The sequence below is a fragment of the Drosophila subpulchrella genome, chromosome 3R, assembly GCF_014743375.2.
Source record: "Drosophila subpulchrella strain 33 F10 #4 breed RU33 chromosome 3R, RU_Dsub_v1.1 Primary Assembly, whole genome shotgun sequence".
NCBI lineage: Eukaryota > Metazoa > Arthropoda > Insecta > Diptera > Drosophilidae > Drosophila > Drosophila subpulchrella.
Window position 1 is genome coordinate 3,007,355 of NC_050609.1, and position 15,975 is coordinate 3,023,329.

The 15,975-nt window shown below is 38.5% G+C and overlaps 3 protein-coding genes across 40 annotated transcripts in view; 2 read left to right on the top strand and 1 right to left on the bottom strand.

Moving 5' to 3' along the window:
- LOC119545705 (casein kinase I) overlaps positions 1-6,815 on the top strand; it is a 32,851-nt gene extending 26,036 nt beyond the window's left edge. For 10 of the 38 annotated variants that reach the window (XM_037851462.1, XM_037851463.1, XM_037851464.1 and 7 more), the window contains 9 exons: positions 435-549; positions 605-873; positions 955-1,125; positions 1,830-1,907; positions 2,289-2,369; positions 2,657-2,722; positions 3,451-3,549; positions 5,176-5,282; positions 5,834-6,815. In XM_037851462.1, the coding sequence (XP_037707390.1) occupies positions 435-549; positions 605-873; positions 955-1,125; positions 1,830-1,907; positions 2,289-2,369; positions 2,657-2,722; positions 3,451-3,549; positions 5,176-5,282; positions 5,834-5,903 (1,056 nt within the window). In that variant the 3' untranslated portion in view covers positions 5,904-6,815. Of the gene's footprint in view, positions 1-434; positions 550-604; positions 874-954; positions 1,126-1,241; positions 1,771-1,829; positions 1,908-2,288; positions 2,370-2,656; positions 2,760-3,450; positions 3,550-4,449; positions 4,668-5,175; positions 5,283-5,833 lie in introns of those variants that run through there. The other 28 variants (XM_037851487.1, XM_037851486.1, XM_037851485.1 and 25 more) reach the window with 16 other exon arrangements.
- A 3,208-nt stretch (positions 6,816-10,023) lies between these two features.
- Positions 10,024-13,169, top strand: LOC119563257 (zinc transporter ZIP1). The gene is made up of 2 exons (XM_037876571.1): positions 10,024-11,701; positions 12,821-13,169. The coding sequence occupies exons 1-2, from the start codon at positions 10,468-10,470 to the stop codon at positions 13,072-13,074; spliced, it is 1,488 nt and encodes a 495-aa protein (XP_037732499.1). The 5' UTR covers positions 10,024-10,467; the 3' UTR covers positions 13,075-13,169.
- Positions 13,170-15,041: 1,872 nt separating this feature from the next.
- Positions 15,042-15,975, bottom strand: part of LOC119547922 (extracellular sulfatase SULF-1 homolog) — a 35,618-nt gene continuing 34,684 nt past the window's right edge. Inside the window, exons 9-10 of the mRNA XM_037854966.1 lie at positions 15,866-15,968; positions 15,042-15,801 (exon numbers count right to left, since the gene is read on the bottom strand). Of these exons, the coding sequence (XP_037710894.1) occupies positions 15,690-15,801; positions 15,866-15,968 (215 nt within the window). The 3' untranslated portion in view covers positions 15,042-15,689. The remainder of the gene's footprint in view (positions 15,802-15,865; positions 15,969-15,975) is intronic.

Sequence of the window (15,975 nt, forward strand, 5' to 3'; positions counted from 1 at the left end):
TAGTTTTAAGGTTTTTTTTTGCAATCATTTCCAGGCGTCATTCACTTCAATTGCTTCTCTACACAAATAGTTCTTAAATATCAGAAACAAATTTCAGCCAAACGAAAAACGAAACGTTCATTGTAACTAAATAAAATTTGCATGTACACATAAATTTGTAGATGAAATTAGATAGTTTTACGTTTTTTATATTTATGATTTATCAGCGAAAACAATCAATAAGTAATCAAATGCCATCAAAGAACCAAAAAATTTACAGTGAAAAACATATACAGCTAGTTGAGACACTACAGAAAAAAATGTAATAATGTAATTTAAATTCGAAATTCGAAATAAAGAGAGCATTTCATAGGCAAAAAACAGCTATTAAATGCTCTTTTCTGTCTCTGAATACAAAACAATTTTCTAATATATTTTTCCTCATAAAAATGCAGCTCCACCGGATCGAATATGTTCATAGTCGGCACTTAATATATAGGGATGTGAAACCAGAGAACTTTCTCATCGGCAGAACGTCAACAAAACGTGAAAAAATTATACATATAATTGGTAAGTCTCATATTTTAATACTCAATTGAAATCTAATCATATCTTTTCCTAACAGATTTCGGTTTGGCCAAAGAATACATTGATTTAGATACAAATAGGCATATACCATATCGGGAGCATAAGTCCCTAACTGGAACGGCACGTTATATGTCAATCAACACGCATATGGGACGTGAGCAATCGCGACGCGACGATCTGGAGGCATTGGGTCATATGTTTATGTATTTCTTAAGAGGTTCACTGCCGTGGCAAGGCCTGAAGGCTGATACACTCAAGGAGAGATATCAAAAAATCGGTGATACGAAACGAGCAACACCCATCGAGGTGAACTATACGCAGCAATCTGCACTCAACTCTTCTCAATCACTCTGGACAATTGATTAATGTCTTGTTATTCCCTGGCAGGTGCTTTGCGATGGACATCCGGAAGAGTTTGCGACATATTTGCGTTACGTACGGCGGTTAGATTTTTTCGAAACTCCCGACTATGATTTTCTGCGAAGACTGTTTCAAGACTTATTCGATCGTAAGGGATACACCGACGAGGGCGAGTTCGACTGGACAGGGAAGACAATGGTGAGCTATCGTTTCGTTGACTCCATTAAACTTACACTATTTAAGACATGCAAAAAACACTTAAACCACCGAAAACTCCGCCGAGTTCTAAAACTTAACCCTAATCTTATTCATAGGAGACATAGTGAAACGCAAGCATTTAGATCTATAGAAAAAATGATATTCATAACAATAACATATCCCGAAATCACCCTTAAGTTAATTACCATGTAACTCTAAAATCATTTCTAATGATGGGAAGCATATCGAGAGCATGACAATATGAACTCGATTGACAGAGCCACATATAACAAGCACCACCGCCGCCGTAACCCCAAAACCACAGTGAATGATACGAATTAACCTAAATTAATGCCAGCCGCATGGGATTATCAGTTGGTTTTAAGACTATGTAACCAAGCACTAACATTGCAGGATCCTCAATGTAGCCTGCCACTCGCCGCTGCTGTACAGAAGATGGGGCTCAGTTTGTTCTAAAGTTTGATTGATGTTACCAACGGCATATGTTATATCTTTCCGCCCTCAATGACTTGAATGAAATATATATTTTTATAAAGTGTCCCCGACCCACATCCAAGCTAGGATCTTAAATTAAAGAGCAATAGAAAAAGTAAAAACAAAAACACACAAACTCCGAAAAAAAAACTGTGTTTTAATATCTACAGCTTCCTCCTTTTAAAGACTTTCTATGTTTTGATTTTAAGACCAAGGAACAGCTGGACCAAATGAAGGTCATAAAGAATGCACCACCATCGCATTTGGCAAAAAATAAGTCTGACAAGGTACCGAAAATGACAATGAAATCCCGAAATATATATTTTATTTCAAAATCATAAGCAGTGTTGCATAGCAATGTATGACGCTCGATCACTCACTCAGTGTTGGTAAATGCTTGTTCTCAGTGTGTAAGCTCGTTGCTTTAGGTGGTTAAGCTAGCGTATTTTAAGAACAAAATTAATGAGACTAACTTAAGCAACCAATTGATGCCATTTTTTAACAGCACTTTTCTTCTCTCCTTGATCTCTTCTCTTTTTTCGGTTGTCAACACCGTTTCATGTGCGTGTAACTCTGTGTGTTTTTAAAACAAACTACTGCATCATCTATATATATAAACATATATTATCAAATTTAAAAAATGCATTCACATCACTGACATAAAACAGTCAACGCCCGTCGGATCTCTGCAAACTGGCCATGAAGTCATCATTTCACCAAATAAAGATCGTCATAATGTTACGGCTAAGGTAAAGTATACGATAAACAATGTTTTAATATCGCAGTCCGAAAAGGAAACAATTATTTACTCTCTATCACTGTCCAAATTTAACTCGATTACGTTTAAATACTCTTTAAGATAAAACCGTTATCCTTGTTTAAACTTAGCTTTAGCGAACCTCTTTTCTCTTTGGTTACTCAGTTCTTTACTTCTAACATCCGTTCTTAACTGCTCTTCTTTCTCTACTTATGCTCAACGCTTTTGTTTTGATCCCACTCTTCTCCCCTCAACACAATATTTGATATAAAACTATAGGATGTTTCATATTTTGATTTTGATGACGAAGTTGATAATGAGAATGAAGAATATATAATACTTCAGGTTAGACGTTGTAGACTTGAAAAATATCTCTGTACTGGTTAGTGTGCAAAAAAGTGCTCTTCTTCTCTTTATAAACACACACACACGAGACTGGCTGTAAACTAAATTGCTAGGTTAATAGTTGGCTTTAACATTTTGGTTTTTCTAAGTCTTTCTTTTGTTAAAACTGTGGTAGTATAGGGCTGTGATCTCTGGAAATCAATCTCTAATGACAGCATTTATATTCTGAAACTGCTACTTGTAGGAGCTCGACTAACTTAGTTTTAAAGCTGCACAAAATTGCTTGAAATAGATCGGTGAACGGGACTCGTAGAGTAATTTGTTTCTAACTTGGTCTAACCTGCGCTCTTAAATCTACCCTTGGTTACTTTTGATTTATTTTCGGCTTTAATTGTTTACCGTATGGATTATAAAATATTTTTTTTGGTTGTACTGTAGCACACTCTTGACTTGCTTTAGTTTTATTTAGACTCACACACTCTACCTAAATTAAACACACTCGCATATAATATTAGAGCTGTCCGTCTCTATGTTGTACAAAAAAAAAAAAAAACATTTTTAAAAATTAAAATTAATTATTGATAAATTTGCATAAATCCGTTTCCAACAATTGCTCGCTCGCTCGCAAACCGAACTGAACTGTACCCAATCAAAAACAAAAAACCAAAAATAATCCAAATCCTTCACCACCACTTCAACCACCACCACCATAACCCGCCCAACCACAGACAAATGCCAAAGGAGGTGTTGCTGCGTGGCCTGATGTGCCAAAGTCGGGGGCAACACTGGGCAATCTAACGCCGGCCGATCGGCATGGTTCAGTGCAGGTAAGTTCGCTGCGACAACCGGCCAGTGTTGTACAACAGTTTTTTCTTTTCCTTCCGTTTCCGTTCTGTTTAATTTCTGTTTTGTCGCTCGCTCGCCCGCTCAGTCTTCAGTCTGTAATTGTACATACATGAACAAAAAATCGTAGCAATACAGCTCGTGGTCAAGACAGCATAAATATAAATAAAACACATTTGTATTCGCCTCATTATCTTATTGAAATCTTGTTCGATTGTAATTTTGTACATAATTGCCAATATATATCTCCTATAATTATTACAACGAAACATTATCTATCGCAGACTGTTATATTTTTGGCCTTTTCAATTCTAATGTTTTCACTTGATTTACTCTACATTAGCTCAACAAGGTACTGAACAATAATCTCTCCTCCCAACGTGTGTTATTCCTACTCCTCTCCACTATAGTTTTGCCCACTTCCGTTCGGTTTGATTTTGTTTCTTCAACACATTTTGTTAGTTTTCTTCTTGGGTATTTTTTCTCGGATCTTCCTATTTTATTTTTGAACCTAGACTTTTTCTTTGATAATAGTGGAACTAATTGATGCTTGAGGATCCTAATAGAAAAACTGCATGAGAGTCGAAGAAGAAACGTAGCCTTTGTCTTTTTGAGCACGGTACTAAAAAGCATGTTTCAGCTGGGCATTAACCAACACTAGTCTAGCCGTAACTTTACTTGACTGCATGCCACTCAAAGACATACACTACTATAGAGAAGCATGTTTCACATAACACACGCCCACAGTCGTAGATCAATAATTTTGAGAATTCGGCTGGAGGAACATTTCTCATAAAGCTACGTCATTGGCATGCCTTACGAGTCGGAAAGACCACTTTTGATGTATCGAATCAAAGTCGAAACCAAAACACAACTTATTACAGAGATTGCCTGAAGATTCGAGCTCGGATGATGATAGCCCCTTTGATGCTTACTATGAGAAAAGTGACCCCGAAGACGACCCTAAGAAATAAGACACCAAAAACAGCGACCTACCAACACTACTATTCTTTACTTTCTAATATCACAGCAAGGCCTTCTACTAAAATCTAAACGAAATTATCCTTTTCCTTTTATTTGCGTTTTACAACACTATCGCGAGGTATTTAAATAATAATCCCTGTCCTAGTATTCTGGTTTTTACATTTGTCAGTGCGTGTCCTGAAGCCATTCAACATCTATATGTGCGTGTGTGTTCTGCAAACGAGTCCAGGCAATCTAGGCAATCTCCGTTCTAGGTTGGGCGATCTGTTCAAAACCTCTATAAAACAAGCTCCATTTAAAGGGGCATTGAATACAAAAATTTTCCATTCGTAGTCTTCTTGGATTTGTAGTGCTGCCGAAATAGTCCTTGTTGTGTGTATAACAGTTTCGTTCTGTGTGATGTCTGTACACCGCCGCTCCAATCGATAATTTTTGTGTCGACTGTATTTTAACTGGTTCATTTTTGATTAGTGAAAGAAAGCGGTGTATATCGTTCAATTATGTTTAATCACTACTTACTGTATATAATTGGTACTATATGTTTAGTACAAGAGTTGATGGCGAGTGGAGACTAATACTAAAATTGTATCCATTCTTTTTCTTTGCTCTTTGTCATTCCTTTGCAGGTTGTGAGTTCGACGAATGGCGAACTAAATCCGGACGATCCCACGGCCGGACACTCAAACACGCCCATCACACAGCAGCCGGAAGTCGAAGTGGTCGATGAAACAAAGTATGTGTTACTTAGACGATCCATTAATCGGTATATCGATATGTAGCATAGCTGATTAGACGTGTTGCAAAATAGCTTGATTTGTGTATAGACAAAACTATGGAAAAAATAAATTCAATGGAAAAAATAAATGGGCAGCTTTATAGATATTTAGGTGAAGATTAGGATAGTCAACTATTTGTGATCTTAAGATCATTCTCAGATTAAAGTTATTAATTTAATATTAAGATATTGAAAAAGCTAGCTAAAAACAATGTCAGGAGTAGACTACAAAATGGTTTTAACTTTAGAAGATCAGACTATACAACACCGACATTGGATAGATATATCGATACATTGATTAACAGATCCTCTAGATATATAGTGAATTTTTTGCTTTGTCGTTTTTAATGCGCAACTTCCGTTTTCCGTTCTCTCTTTCTCTCTCTCCCCCGACCACTCCACTGCCACTGCCTCTGCCTCCGCCTCCGCCTACGTCTCCCCCTCTGAATCCGAATCCGAATCCGTATCCGTATCCGTCTCGTTTCTGTCCCTTGGTTAACTGTCTCCAGTGGTTCCTTATATTCCAGATGTTGTTGTTTCTTTAAACGAAAGAAGAAGAAATCGACGCGCCAAAAATGACTAGACGGTGTACAATGTAGTCCAGAACGCGAGGCAGTCACCCTGCTGCGCGCCACTTCACATTCAAACTCACGGGATAGCGTATTGAATAATCCGAGTCAGGATTATATCCAGCAGGCAACGTCGCAGCACACGTTGCGTTATCCTCCATCCGCGTCGATGCTGACGCCAACACCAACTACAAACACACCGACACTTCCGTTGTAATTTATATAAATATAAAGCCAGATGCAGAATGCAAAAAGCAACAAAAAAATAATATATTAAATCAAACAAAAAAAAACAAACAAACAAAACCCCAACAACCACAAAACAAAAACAAAAGAACCCCCGTACACATTAAATACACTAAAAAACAGTAAAAACAAACAAAATGAAACCAATTTTGATTAATTATTGTAATGATTGTATTTTATTATTATTTTTATTATTTACCAATTTTGCGTTTATTATATAAATTATTATAATTATTAATTATATTATTAATTAATGCTATTATAAATAAAAAAGAAAACAAAATTCAAACGTAATTCAAACCGACTAGAAATGACACGGCAATTCAAGCAAGAATCCCTCACAACCTAGGCAGCTCCTCCCGTCGGTGTCTCTTGTGAAGGTATTCGGAATGAAAGAAAGAAAGAAAGAAAGCTCCCCATTACCACTACCAATGCCACACACCCCTCAAAACCCTATTGCTCTTAACTGACGGAAACTTAAACACACAAAAAACCACTTAAAGCATATTTATATATTATAAACATATATTAAAAGAGACGAAAACAAAACTAGTGCAGCATCATTTAATGAGAGAAGGAAGAAAACATATTTATACGCAACCAACAAACTTGTAAATTATAATGAAAGAAAAGAAAGCGAAAATAAACATCATTTTTTAAAACTATTTAAAATAAATATATGTATGTATGCAGCTATATGAAACCAACTTAAACATAATACGTGCACCATTGTCAGACAAATAGCAAACCATTTTGGCATTCTGCGTACTTTGCATTTCATTGTGGGCGACATTACTATGATCACTCATCTTCGATTGACTTCAAACCAAAATTTCTAAAATTTACCACAGTGCAATGTAGGAATTAAATAAAGAAGTGTCTTCTCGGCAGGAAAATGTACTATGCTTCCAGATCCAACCAAATGGGCAGGAAAAATCTTCAATGACATACAAGATCAAATAATAATTTATTAGAAAAAAATGCTTTGTGTAAAAAGCAGCGTGATGGGAATACGTTTGCTCATCTTTAATAACAAATTTGTTTTGGTCTTAGACTCAAAGGTAATACTTGTTTTCTTGACACCCTTTGAAAATGGTATATTGCTGTGATTTACTTTCACTGTCTTACACGTTTTTCAAAATTGTATAATTAATATTGTCAATCTATTGTTTTTGTTTTTCACAATCGCCTCTGAAAAACAAAATGTGTTGACTTTGCTGATGAAATTATTTGGTATTTGTCTGATAATGGCTGTACGTATGCAGCTATATGATGTATCAGATATACAGTATACGTGTATGAATCGTCACTCAGCGTAGGCAGCTTGGTTTAGATCTGTTTTGAATGCACTTTTCTAATGCTAATATGTACATATATACACACAAAAGTATTTTGATATATATACACGTCTATGTATCGGATAAATCAAAATGTAGAAATCCCTTTTGGTAGCCGAATTAAATTGGAGCATTTATTTTTGAATCGTTTCCTAGGTAATTTTTCGTTTATGATGTGCGAAGTTAGCGGAATAAATTTGTTAGGGAACTCCCCACGTTTCCGCACAGATCAATCACTTGATAGGTAAATACTAATGTACTGAGCCATTTCTTTGATATTACGTGATATGAGTACTAAACTACTACTAAAAAGAGTTGCCTGCAGCTATTCCCCACTTCTCCCCTTCCCAAAAACACACATCTCCGACTCTGAACGAATTTGATTTTCCTCTACATAACACCTCCATGAATCGAGAAAAGTAATGCTAAAATCAACAAATCGTATGTGGAATATATATATTTTAAACAAATTTTTATACTTATTACAAATATATATATAACAAGGAGAACAAGAATAGCATTAACTATACAAGAACAATGCAAATCTATCGTGTTTTTTGCAATCTTTCTAGCATATAAAAAGTGCAAAAAAACAAAAAAAAACACCCTAAAACAGCAAATCAAATTTCAAATTTTACATGAATAACATTGCATATACAATTAATCCAAATTTCCTGTATAGTTAAAAAACTAATTTGTATTATATATGACATATTAAAGATACACAAACAAATTACGCTAAAATTGATATTTCTATGACGAAAAGGAATCCGAAAACCAACAAAACCGCACTAGTTTATACAAAATAAAATATAAAAAAAATTATACATACATACATTATGTACTTTAAATGTTGATAAACAAAAAAAGAACACATGAATAACCCATGCATTGATTTATGTATTCAAGAAAGGAAATTTACATACATATTTGCGAGACAAAGAGGGCAGATCGAAGATAACCAAGATAAAGCGTTTAACGGTTGGCAAGCAAGCAGTGCACGCAGGCCTTTAGCTATTTGCAGGTAAAGCAGTTAACATTGTTAACTGCGGCAAAGCAGTTTTAACACAAAAGTAAATCGAAACAATTTAATTCTAATAGAGCGAAATAAAATAATAAATAACGCGAGTGGAGGAGTACTCAGAAATATTTTCCAACAGGAGTGTTGTAGGCATTATATCGGTTGCGAACGCGAATAAAGTAAAATAACAACAGAAATATTGTGTAAAAAAATGATTTATTATTAATGTATAAGTATAACGGCAACAACAAATGATAACTTAAAACGATGTAAGCAAACCAAGGAGAAAAACAACCAACAAAAGAACGAACAAAAAATATGAAAACAACAAAAAAACAAGAAAAAATTGAAACCAAAATAAATGAAAAATTATTGAAAAAATGAACTGTGTTTTTTTTCCATATTTTGGTTAGCTACTTAAGCTAACTAATGGAAATGTTTATTGCCAAATAAATTATGATAAATTAACAGGCTAGGAAAAACAAAAGACTTAGTGTGGTTGACTGTACTAATTGATAGATCATGTGCCTCTTAACAGTCATCTCACGATCCGTCCACGCTCCCAGCGGAACTTACTCATCTCACAAACACGATTTAATAGCAGCTGGCGTCTTATTTCATGTCAATGGATTTACAGTTCTTGAGGAAGCCAATAACGGATAAAGCTATTGTGTTTATTTAGAAATGCAAAAAAATGTTCTACAATTTTGTTATTTGGGATATGAGATTATGGAAATAAGTTTACCAAGACTCACTTTCATGTTATTCTTCAACATTTATTATACATATTATTCGTATAAACGCTACATAATTATAGGTTAGTTTTTATAACCGACAACCAAAATACAAATTTTTAACGTCCCCTAACAAAAAATGTAGTGAAAACAAAAACGTTACATTTTTGTCTTCCCAGAAAATATTAAAGCATGACTAGAGATTAATTAAAAGAAAAATCCTAAAAAACAACATTTCTTAAGTTGTTTTTTCGATTTTGTTATTTATAATCAAAAATTCAAAGGAGTACCATTTTTTTTTTAATAACGGGAAGAGGTGGCAACCCTGAAAAAGGCTTATGCCGAGAACCGTTAGTTATATGTGTTACCAATTAGCCGGGACGCAAACCACAAAGCAGGAGCTTTTGCCTCCGGCCACCAAAGTGGCGGCAAAGTAAAAGTTGCGATCCTACATCTTGGCTAAGGTCAGGCGCCTTTTAATGCTAGCCAAAGTGAACGGATGCAATTACTCAATTGCTCTGGCCTTTGTGCATTGTGTTTAGATATAGATACATTTATAGCTATATACATAAATCTGTATGCTTATGCTGGGCTCCAAGACAATTAGCGCTATTGCCAAACGAACAAGAGGCCCACAGGTGAACGCTCGCGAGTGGGAGAGCGAGCTTTAAGAGCGGTCTCTGTGTTTCTTACCTGCTTAACCTGCTGCTCACGTCGGGTCTTCGGTAGTGGGAGCATTTGGAATAAAAAGAGAGCTGTAGCGTCGAGCCCGCGCAAGATATTCAAGCGAACTACCAAATCCCGACTCCGTCAGTCTGCGAGGTCGCCTCAAGCGTTCAACACCTGTGCGCTAGAAAAACTAGAATCAAAAATATACATAAATACCACCCAACCCAACAACCGATCAGTACTACCAATTAGCATTAGCAACTCATCAAAAGTGAAAGAAAAGTGGCTGAATAGAGTGAAAAGTTAAGCGGTATGCAAGTGCAGAACCCAGCCCAACCAGATGAGCCCAACCCAACCCACAACCCAGTCGATTGAGATTCCAAGCGCAACGCATGCTGCTGTTTTAGCCAAGAGAGTTGCTTGTTTTTGGCCATAAGTGGGCCGAGAGGAGGAGAGTCGTCTGGAGTGTTTTAGCTGCTTCGAGAGATCGATCAGTGGAAAACCAAACAAACAAAAAGAGTTAAATCGAAAGCAATCAAAACAAAACAAAAGCGGCTGCCGACCAAGATGAATCAAACGCAGGTGAATAATTTCCTCAAGTGCTTCCTGCAAATCGATGAGCCCGCTGGCCGTTGGACAGCACGTCACGAGGGGGAGGACGACGATCATGACCACGACCACGACCATGATGAGGAGGATGAGGATGGGAGTGGGGTGCTGGTGGCCAAGGTCACCGCCATGGTGGTGCTGTTCTGCGCCAGCGCCATCTGCGGCTCCATTCCCTTCCTGCTGAACCGCTGCTACCGCTGGACGGAGAGCCAGACGAATGCCCGCTCCGCCATTGTGGTCAAGTGTCTGCTGTATTTTGGAGGAGGTGTCCTGCTAGCCACCACGTTCCTGCATCTGCTGCCGGAAGTCCAGGAGGTCGTCGAGGAGCTGCAGGAGTGCAACATCATTGGGGAGCTGACCTTTCCCCTCGCCGAACTGCTCATGTGCTGCGGTTTCTTCCTCATGTACTTCATCGAGGAGGCCATGCATACGTATGTCCATCACCACCAGAAGGATAAGGCCGGCGCCGCTTTCGAGCGAGGTCACAGCATCCGGAATAGCCACCTGCTGAAACCCACCAGCGAGGGCACCACCACCACCACTCCAACTGCTCCACCGCCACCTTTGCCGGGCACTGCCGAACTGGGAACCCTGTCGGTGCAGAACCTTCTGCAGAGCGATCTGGAGCAGCAGAAGTTCGCCTCCAAGCCTCAGAACCAGGCCAATGGACATGTGCATAACCACAGTCATGGTCATGGACATGGTCATAGCCATCTGCCAGTGATCGCAGAGGATGCCTCCGCCGGGGACATGCTGGCCTCCTCGCTGCGTGGACTCTTCATCGTTTCCGCCCTCTCACTTCACGAACTCTTCGAGGGCATGGCCATTGGCCTGGAGAGCTCTGCCAGCTCGGTGTGGTTCATGTTCGGTGCCGTCTCCGCCCACAAACTGGTCCTTGCCTTCTGCGTGGGCGTCGAACTGATCGTGGCCCGCACTCGGATGACCCTGGCCGTCCTCTATGTGCTGACCTTCGCCGTGGTCAGTCCCTTGGGTATTGGCATTGGAATCCTGATCAATCACGGCCAGGAGACGACTGGACCCAGTCTGGTATCGGCCATCCTGCAAGGTTTCGCCTGCGGCACGCTCATCTACGTAGTGTTCTTCGAGATCCTCTCCAAGAATCGATCTGGTCTGCGCGCCTACTTGGCCCTGTTCGTTGGCTTCCTGGTCATGTTCGGACTTCAGCAGTTGAGTAAGTACCATCTGTGCATTACCATATTTATAAAATTATAGTCCAAGCAAAAACCCTTACTATAGTTAGAATATTGGGGAAAAATATTGTCGCTGCAGCCTTAGAAGTTTTGGTTCTGAGGTGACCTCTTAGGTTATAAAGAGATTTTTATGTATGTACATAGATTAGTTTTTGGAAGAAAGACGATTTAATATATTCAAATTAGAGTGTTTATATTATAATCCATTGTTTACTCAATTTACTACCATAGGAAATTCAAAATTATGAGCACTTGTCTCTTAAATATTTTTCTCATTACCGTAAGTTAAGGTAATGACAAAAAACCGTGGCAAATAAGTGTTAATTCATAAACATAAATCCGGTTTTCAAAAGGTACTACAATGAAATGAAATTTCTTCAAACCTTAGCTTAAATGTTGATATAATCCTTTCATGCATGTACTTATATATTAGTAACCAGGCTTAGGGGTAATTAGTACAACCCGTCACCGGGTTTGTCAGTGGAGATTCTTCAACCGGAATCGATTCGGGTGATTCGGGAACAGGTTCTATATAGCTGATCCGCTGGACGCTGCGTGGTTGGCCTTGTAGCAGACCTTGCAGCGATTTATTTTGCATACCCACATATAAGACGGTTTTATCTGTCTGTCTGTCTGTGTACCTAGCAAACAGGTGAAATAAAAATCCCGTCCCTGTCATGAAGTCATCTCGCAAAAATCCGGGGGTTGCCCATCGAAAAAGCACCGTGAAAACCGTATAAGAAATTCGTATGATGAGCACGGGATATAAAATTCAGAAAAAAACGTTTAGCCACAAATATGTGATTAACCGAAAGTCGGATAAGTAAATGTATGTGGGCTAGATAAGGGCGGGACAAAACGATCATAAATCATTACTTAGATCAAGGTGATTCAAATGGGTTTCGATTGTAACGACTTTCCGAGCTGCCATGACGAAAAATGTTTGGGAATCGAAGGACAAGCAGGTGTAAATCACCATGTGGAAATGGGGTTGGGTCTAGCCGATAAGGATTGGCACACTTTACGGCTTAGATTGTTCCGCCTCAAGTGGACATTAAAAGATATCGTTACTAATTGAGTTCAACCACTTTTCGTTACAGCTTCCAGTGGCGGACATGGTCATAGCCACAGCCACAGCAGCTGCTCGTCGACGGAGGACGCACACGATCACCAAGAGACTGAGACCAGGTCGAGCTCGGGCAACGCCCACGGCCATGAGCACGACCAGGATCACCCAACGCACCACAACCATGCCGAGGAGCTGGCCACTGTCCACCAGTACGAGCAGCAGCTGCAACTCCTGCGGCAGGTCACCCAAAAGCTGCTTGAAGCACGCCCCAAGAAGGACGCCTAGATTGTACACTGCCCAGCAGAGATTTGATCTAATTATTTTATATGTATTTATGTAGAAATAAACTGTAAAAATAATATAGTAAAAGTAAAACCAAATTATATAATTTACATCATTTATCGGTCATTAATTATGGTCATTATTATAATGTTAGGGGATTGTTATACTTATTAAGAGGTTCAATCTAAAGAGGGCCTATTTTGGATTCCAAATATCTTTATTTGGTTTCAGCCCCCTGAATGAGGGTATCAGGCGAATTTCGGTATGACTGTTATCTGCTTTTTTATGAGGCTTCTTCTTCCCATAAACACATAACTTTGTCTGAAAACAATTCAATTGTATGCGAAAAAATACTTATAAATTTGTTTACAAGTATACAAATCATAAATGATTTACTTTTGATTTTTTTGTTTCAACTTGTAAAGACTAACAAAGAAGACAAATATATAACATTTTTTAAGTTTTGAAGCTAATTGTTTTCGAACTAGTCGAAATATTATAAACGTATTTCATAACAGCACAGTCTCAACAGAGTAAACCGAAATTTGAAAAATTACATATTATTTATAAAACAATGCAATATAGTTAGTATATATTTAAGAGTTAAACCGATATAGTAAGTTATCAAGCTCACAAGAACCAGAACGAGCTGTTTAAAGTTAAAACGTGTTGCAACCATATTTCTGGCGTTTTAAACTGGATTGAGTTCTAAAGTTTGATTGCTTTCACGAATATTTTAAAACCCCTCCATAAAGCGAAATACGTGCCCTGGCATAAAGTTCCACCATCAGATTTCAGGCAGGCCCCGATTCGGGGCGCAATTCTCGGCATTGTGAAATTTCAGCACGATATCTCAACAGCAGCTGGCGAATCGTAAAGTGGTCTGGACTTGTGGACGAGGCCTTGTTGTCGGGTTGCCAGGTCTGAACTGTGTTCATCATGTGATCGGGCTGTATTTGTCGCATAGCCCACAATAAAAACATTTTCAAGCTGATAGCTTCATTGGTTGCGTAAAATTTTAACACGATATCTCCACGAAACGCGCAGACCGGTTTCGAATTGGCCCCGCTGCTCTTTCCCAGCGGACCGCTATCTCTCTGCGTTTATTGATAACTCAGATAAGCGTTTGCTCTCCGCTCGAGCCAAACTGGCAGCCACCCCATCATCAGGCCCCCCCACCGATCCCCAGATGCCCGGATTGCAGCGGAAATTAGCGCGTCAAGTGTCAAGTGTGAATTTGCCAGGCAGTAAACATACCTGACAGTCGATGAAAACATCTCGGTGGGTTAATTAGCGCCCTAGGGTGATCTTATTTAAATCGGCTGTTGCCGATGATGCTGATGACACTGGAACTAAGAGACCCCGAACCCCACCCAGCTGTTTCCAACGGAACTCACCTTATCGGGGGCCACACGCTCTCGCCGCTATCCGTTTCGAGATGTTATCAAGACTATCTCAGCGGAGTGCACACACCTTACAGTGTTGCTAAATCGTGGGGACAAAGGCTTAACGGCAAACGGAACAGGTAATCTCTAATATTCTTGCCTGATAATTAGTATTATCATTTGAACTCACGCTCTTGAACCAAATTAAACGGAGGAGTGCTTGCAGTAAATCATATAAAACAGTGGTATGCGATTGCCCAAACAAAAGATGTGGACAAAAATATAGCTTTTTGTAAGGATTTAGGTTCTGATAACCGGTAGTGATTAAAATTAATTTCCGATTTTGTATATTCGCATTATTAAAGTTATATCATTACTTTTAGTTGTTACCAAGAGGGTGCTATATGTATTTATGCTAACATTTTATGAATGCTTACAATTGAAAAAAAATATTGTTTGAAAAAAGTTGGCGAAAAGTTCTTTCGGAACGTTATGTAAAAATCTGTACAGATCAGCGCAGCCTAAAAGTATGCCCATAATTTTTCCAATGAAGTTTCAATTCAAATTGGTAAGAATTTTCGAATATTCGTGATAAAAGTTTATTATTCGCAATTTTATTTAATGCTTGTTTTAAATAATTAATTTTACATTTAATTTGAGTTAATTTTATGACATTATTAACTTGGCAGATACAATATACATATTTGTTCGTTTTCAAGCGGGGCTGCTACATAACGTCTTTGGGAATTTCGGGTGGGGCACTTAACAATTAAAACGTATCTAGTTCGTCATAAATATGGTTTTAGTTCTCTAATACACATTAACATTGTTCCTTTAGCATTGGCCAATAAATACAATTTCATTTGGATTCGCTAGAATTAATAAAACTCTTTGCTACGTGTACTCAACTAATTTAACGTTTAACCAATTCGCTAAATAATTTATTTAGTTTACGTAGAATTTCGGTACTAAATTTATGTACAAATTAGGTGGTCTAAGAGCTAACTCAAGTGTTCAGCTCTAACTATAAATATTGCAAGCCAAATGTAGCAAGGACTGGACTAAACACAGTTCGATTAAACAGATCTAAACATAAGTAGATAGATTAAAACACAGTCTTATTTATGTATGAAGAAATCCAATGGGGCAAACCAAAGAGCAGGGGCAGGCAAGCAAGGTACAAAAGGTACGCATAGGATATGTGCGGTGTTGTCACTCCATCAAGCTTTATCCTTAGGCCGCGGCTGGGGTACCAGGATGCGTGGGCAAGAATCTGGGGGACTGCTGAAGGGGCTGCTGTTTCCAGGGACGCCGCTTGATGTGCGACTGCTGCGATCCAGTCAATCTGTAAGAGTTTAAGGAATAAGTTAGACCCTTAGTTCTTGTAACTTTGAACAAAATCACTTAACCTGTTGTATTTGGACAGCTTTCGCCGCTTCATCGGAGGCAGTCCGTCCATGTCCAGTCGTGGGCCCACAAATCCAAAGTTGCCCATGGATCCCGCCAGGGGAGCTGAAAC